Below are 6,731 nucleotides of genomic sequence, written 5' to 3'. Positions count from 1 at the left end.
GCTCAGTAGTATACACGAAGAATAGGCACAGGCACTGCTGACTGCCAGGCACATCTTCCTATTGCTCATCTGAAAGCCTTCTCCTTTGCACTTGCAGCAGGTGCAGAGGAAGTTTCTGTAAGGGAAAACATTGCTCTCCAGCACCTTGTACAGGCATAGCAAATGGTTAAGTGCAAAATGTAAGTTTTGTACAGCTCACTTGCTATTGCACTGAAGGTAGCACACTGCATTTTTTTCCTTTCTTTCTTTGTGATTGCAGGGGAAGTTGGATGCTCTCTGGGTCTTGCTGCGGAAAGGTTACGACCGTGTATCAGTGATGCGCCCACAACCAGGAGACAAGGTACTGTGCCTCCAGACATTTCTTGCAGCTAGGGAAAAACAAAACCCCGCTGAAGCTTCAGACTACCTTTACAAATAGGACAGAATAGTTGTGATTACCTTCCCCTGGTAAGGCAGACAGATACTTGTGACAGCTCAGAAGGAAAAGCTCTGTCACACTTTATCAGCTTTGTTATAACTGCAGTTCCTGTATTTTCAAGTATGGAAACTGTCCTGGTGCAGTGACAGAAACACCCATATAGGAGCCCAGTAGAGACTTGAGGCACTTTCAATTAATTACATAATAAATCTAATGAACAGCAAGGAGTATTTCTGCGTATGTTCTCTCAGGGCTGTACCCAATGCAGTTTTTATAGTCTCCAAGGATTGAGATTCAGCTTCTCACTGAGCCCCAAATTCAATCTCCCTTCTGGTGAAAAGTGTCCATTCCATTGATGTCATGCCTCTCATTGTACCTGTCATATCGCTGATGTAAATGGGCAGAGGAGGTTGAAGTTGCTTCAGGAGTAGCATTGTCCTAAAGCATAAGCAACTGGGTAACATTGTGAAGGTTTCAAGAAGCTGAACTGCACATGAAAAAACAACATAATTTAGTGATGGAGAATTGTAATTCTGTAATGTTTGACTCCCTTCAAGGTTTGCCGTTGAATACAGGACCAATCATAGAATCATAGAATGGCTTGAGTTGGAAGGGACCCCGAGGATCATCAGATTCCAATCCCCCTGACACAGGCAGAGCCACCAACCTCCAGATCTAGACCAGATTGCCCAGTGCAATCTTCCCTCCAAAACTGGAGTTTCCCTCCAAAATTGGAGTTTGGAGAGTTCCTATTCTAGGAATATGTATTTTCACTTGAAGAGTTGCAAGGAAGATGCCACTTCCATTTATGCTAGGGAAAACTCAGAGAGTTTTAACTGAAGCTGATAAAGTTATCAGCAATTTGTGGCAGTAGCTTCCTCCCTTTTTAGCGATTTTCTCTGTCAGCATAAGCAATAGCAGAATTAGCTTATGTAGGTGTTATGTGATCCAGGCTCTAAGTAAATGAAGCTCTTTACAATTTTGCTATGCTATTAAGGATCTCTGATTTGGAGCAAGTGTAATTTGGTGTGAAAGAGAAAGTGGCTGCAAATGCACACAGGCTTAGAGCTGCAAAAATATCTGTTTCTCTGCAAATGGCTTCTGAAAGACTTGGAAATACTGGGGCAATTCCTTGTGTTACTGTAAGGTGTTGGATTTCCATGTGCCTGAGTTTCCATCTTCTCTGAGTAGCTGTGCACAATCATCTTGATGATTTTAATCACTTTCAGACTTAGGAGAGCAATTGGTATTCATTGCTTTACAGCAGTGACATAACCAGGTGATGTCACCCCCAGCAGTACAGGCAAAAGCAATCTGAGAACTTGCCAGAAAACAGTAAAATGTCAGTGATGTTCATTAGTTTACACAGCTGAAATGCTGTGTAATTTCCCCTTCCCCTGCTCATCAGTGATGTGGGCTTTTTTTGTTTCCTACTTCGGATTTAAAGCAAGGAAAAGAATCGAGCTTTCAAGCCCTGGGTTTGGCTATGAAGTCTCCACATCATTTCTCATCTTGCTGTAGGCATTCCCCATTGCTTGGGTGCTGTTTTAGGCTCCCAGACTTTCTCCTTTGTAGGCACAGAAGGTGATTTTACTGGAGCTGAGCATTACGAAGGTTGGCTTTATGATATATTTAGATGCTTCTGTGCAAAAGACTGTGCAATTGTTATTAGCAGAGCTACTTTCAACTACCACTGTGCCCTGGGAGACAAATTATTCAAAAAGAAAAGCAAAAAGTTATAAAAATTTGCTGTAAAATTTACACCATGTGAAATAAGAAGACTCTAACCCCTGTATGATCCTACCAATTTCATTCTGTTCTTCTCTGAGCCACCGTTCTTCTGAGACAAAGTGTCCCAGCATGATGATATATAGGCTGCATAATTAATGAAATCATGAAGGTCAGAAAACACCTGTATGATCTTCTAGTCCAAAATCAACCCATCATCACCATGCCCACTGACCCATGTGCCTGAGTATCTTATGGTAGTCAGCTTCTGCCAGGACATCAAGTATCAAATATTATTTCACAAATCATGCCACTGTTTTGATGTGGTTGAAAATGCAGTGCTGAATTGATGGGGACAGCAGCATGGAAACATCTATCAGTATTGAATGCAGATGTCAGTGCCTTGAATGCAGATAGTCAAGAGTCTGTGTGAATGGTTTGCTTTCCTTGCAAGAAAGAGACATAAAGGAAAAGGAGCAATCCTCAAGAAAATCTTTTCACAAACCTATGTCTGTAGAACAATGAATCTGCTGCCTTTCATGGAAGTGATAGGAAATTTCTACCTGTGCAAATGCTGAGAATGCCTCTGGGTTACTTAGAAGCATGGCACCTTCTTGGCCCAACATGCAGCCAAGTGGCTGCATCCAACAGGTTTGGATGTTCTTCATGCTGCAGGATGGCACTGAGCAGGATGCTCACTCACACAGACCTAGATGCTACCCAGCCATGTGTTTCTGGTGTAGAGTTTGGAGATCAGCCAGCAGGGTAGAGCTGTTAAGAGTTGTTTCGGCAGTGGCAAGCTCAGCTGTAAATTCCTGTGGCCTCTAGAAGTGGTTCCAAATAGCTCCCTTGGACCAGGCAGCATGGACAGGTGGCAAAGCAAAGGCAGCCTTGGTTCTCTATGGGTTGTGAAGTCTTCAGCGTGGGCAAGTAGCCATGAGTCTGTGGGTTCTAACAGCTGTCCGCTGGCAAATTTGGGTTGGATCCTGTTCTACTGGAAAGCATAGATAAAGGAGCACTTTGCCCAATTTGTCAGCAAAGGAGACCCAATGAGAGCTGGTATCAGCAACCCCAAGCTGGTTCTGTGGTTTTACAGTGGAAGTACAGCTGGTTTGAAACCTCAGCCCTGGTAGACTGGAGCTATGTGCAAGCCCAGCCCTGCCGGCTGCAGGAAGCTTCAGGAAGCCAGACACAAGGCTTTGAGTTACTGCAGCACATGGCAGAGCAGCTGCAGCTTTCCAGCTTTTTCCTGGCTCTGCTTAACTTCATTGCCATGCCATTCATTCACAAAGCTCTGCTCTCCGGAAGGGAGGTCTGGCTTCTGAGTCTTGCAATAGCTCTGAAAAGGGGGGAAAAAGCTCGAATTTCCCTGTGTCACAGGGCCCCTCAATCCCAAACTGCCTGTGAAATGCTCAAGTTTTGTACCTTGGAGGGATGGCTGTAAAAGCAAGGGGAGGAGAGAAGAGCCTGGGGATCCCAAACGCGATTCTGTCCTTCATCACACTGCCACCAACAGCTGAAGAAAGCAATTTGCACTCTTTCATTCTCTTCACTGCAGAAAAGAAGGAAGCAGATTTCAGACCCTTGGTGTTGTCCAGCGGGCATCTTAATTCACCCACTGGCCAACAATGAAAAATCAAAGGCAAATGAAAACTAACTGAAAGGAATCTCTGTTTTGGAGCCCAAAAAGGAATTGGACTCAATCCCAGCATTACATCACTTTCATATATAAGCAATCCATTGCTATAATCAGTTACTTAATCCCCTGCCAGCATGTTAGCTGAGCTGTTCAAAAAGATTGCTTGAGTAGAATGAAACATGGATCCAGCTTCAAATGCTGTGTTGACTAATTCTTACTGTTTATCTGCTGTAGCCCACACAATTTCCAAGGTACCATAGGAATCATCAGGAAAGACGTTCACTGGCCTAAGTTCACATTAGTTTATAACAAGACATTGGTTCAAGCCTAGCGAGTAACAAATTTACAATTTATATCAGTATATGGAGAGGATAATGTAGGGGCTAAAGCTTATCTTCCAGTCTTCCTCCTCTGTGTGACTTTAGACAATCTTTGCTCATTGCTTCTGTTCATGCCCTGAGACCTTTAATCAAGTTTGGGATGCCTTACAATAAAACTGCTTTGCAAAAGGCACAGCTATCACAATAACTGATTAATAAGTGCTGCACACAACAAGAAAGCTGGGATTGCCTAAAAATAGAGTTGTAGGTAGGGGTTTTCCAGCTATACCGGTTAGCAGAATGTAAGATAAACTTCAGCAAGATTGTGCCTCGACCGAGGGATCCTTCTAATTTGGAAGACTTTAGGTTTAGGCCTTAACCTTGCAAAACATGCATGCAAGCTTTCAGAAAAAAGCTTTGCATGGGGCTGAAAGTTCTCTGTGGGTGCTGTCTGGGGTGTGCAGCACTCAGTGTATAACTTTGTATTAGAGATGCCCATGCTGATGCAGGAATTCCTGACCCTAGTGGGGATGGACGTGCTGGATCTGACGGCAACGTTGAGCTGCTGCCTTCTATTGAGGCTGTTTTGCCTGGAAAGCATGACTAGCTTATGGGCAACACACCCTGCTTATGGGGCTGCCCAGCTTCTCCTGCCAGACCTTCATGAGGCTTCCTGCCTGTAGATCATCACCTCCAGTGTGGCATATGGGTTAGACGTTCCTGGTTAATGGAGAGGTGAGGTCTCTTTCCAGCAGGACTGCCAGAAGGGTGCCTGCCTGAGCAGTCTTACCTGGCTTTGACCATTATATCTCCACAAAAGGTATACCAGTTATCATCAGCTGGTCCTGATCACCATGTTATCATGTTGGCCATAACCAGTCACTTGCTAATCTGTCTTTGCAAAGAGCAAACCACGAAGCAAACTCTGGTCTGGTATGGAGTAGGCTTGTTAATCTGCGCCTTTTCTCCAAAAGCAAAAGGAAGAGAGAGGCATGTTCAGAACCTGATTTGAAAAAGCACTCAGAGAGGCTAAGATGCACAAAAAGGTTGTGAAATTCTTTTCTTGGAGTCAAACCTGGAAATGGTCTGAGGTTACCAGTAGACACAGATGTTTCCAATAAGGCAAGGAAGTCAGAGTCACATGGGATTCCTGTGGTCTTCTCACATTTTCAAGAGACTAAGTTTGCATTCTTGTCGGCATTAATGAGGTTATTTTTACATTCAAAACATCATCAGAAAGGGGTGATTTAAAAATACATGTTATTTTAGAAAACGTTATCACTTTTGTAGTAAGGGAATGCTAAATTGTACAAAGTGCTCATTAGGAGTTGGATCCAAATGAGCGTGTCTTCGAAGTATCAGTTGCATTTCCATGATGAACGTCGGTCTGTCAGGAATTTATAGGAAAATAATTAAAATGTGCTTCAAGCTCAGACTTGGCTAGGAAAATCTCAATCTGAGAGCACATTATATCTTAAATGTGTGTTACATTGAGTTAATTACATTTTCGCTTTGTGTGTATTTGAAAAATTGATACGAATAGGTGTAAATATGGAGAAAAAGTACAGCAAAACTATGTGTAATTAGGTGTAAATATCCTACCTAAATAAAGGGAAATGAAATGAGAGAAGCTTTTTCCAGAGCTTTTGCAAATGTGCCAATCAAATCTCACCTCCTGTTACATCACAGTGATACAGTTCTGGTACAAATTGTGGTTAGTTATGATGAGAGGATGAAACTGCGAACTCCACAAAAATGTCCCCCCTTAAAGTAATCACAACTTATCTCTTTTTACAATGAAAGGGAGAACGTGTACGTGCATGTGCTGACAAAAAAAAAATTTTTTCATTGATTTTAATAGAAACAGATCAGCCAGCATATGAAATAAGTCCAGTTTACAGCCAAACTGCATGAATCTTCACTACAGATAAGCACGTGTGTTTTTCAACAAAATCTGACAATCTTCCCTTCGATCATACTTATGTTTTTATATCACAGTGAAATGCCAAAACCTCGTATTAACTTGATTTCAGACTCCACTGTGAATGTTTTGTGCAGCCGAAGGAATTCAGATGACCGCTCTGGGTTATATCAGTCATTCATCCCAAATGACTGTTCCTTGTTAAGCGTCCAATTTTGCAATTTAAGGACTTTGTGCTGCTTGCTAAGTCTCTGCATTTCTTGAGGGTCACTTGAGTGTCTAGGTCAGTGGGCACAGTGAGGATGGGTTAGATCAGATGAGCTTTGTGCTCTTTTCCAACCTTAATGATGCTGTGGTTCTGTGGTTCTGCATCTGTAGTCCTGGGGCCTACTTCTGCACTGCCATGTAGTCAACTCCACAGAATCGAAGAATCATACAATCACTTTGGTTGGAAAAAGCCCTTCAGATCATGGAGTTCTGCCACCACTTAACACTATCAAGTCCACTGCTGAGCCGTGTCCCTGTGTGCCACATCCACACATCTCCTAAATAACTGCAGGGATGTAAGATGTGGACTCCCCCACCTCCCTGTGCAGTTCTGTTCCAGTATTGACCATCCCCTCCATGAGGAAATTCTTCCTGATATTCAATCTAAACTTCCCGTATTGCAACTTGAGGCTGTTTCCTCAATTTCTATCACTTATT

At 43.0% G+C, this 6,731-nt stretch overlaps 1 protein-coding gene across 1 annotated transcript in view; it reads left to right on the top strand.

Annotated features, from left to right (window-relative positions):
- ANTXR1 (ANTXR cell adhesion molecule 1) overlaps positions 1–6,731 on the top strand; it is a 90,451-nt gene that overhangs the window by 70,469 nt on the left and 13,251 nt on the right. The window contains exon 17 of the mRNA XM_085242818.1: positions 260–340. Coding sequence (XP_085098944.1) covers positions 260–340 — 81 coding nt within the window. The remainder of the gene's footprint in view (positions 1–259; positions 341–6,731) is intronic.

Source organism: Meleagris gallopavo, chromosome 24, assembly GCF_905368555.1.
Source record: "Meleagris gallopavo chromosome 24, MGAL_WU_HG_1.1, whole genome shotgun sequence".
NCBI classification, from domain to species: domain Eukaryota; kingdom Metazoa; phylum Chordata; class Aves; order Galliformes; family Phasianidae; genus Meleagris; species Meleagris gallopavo.
This window is presented reverse-complemented; position numbering and strand designations above follow the sequence as displayed.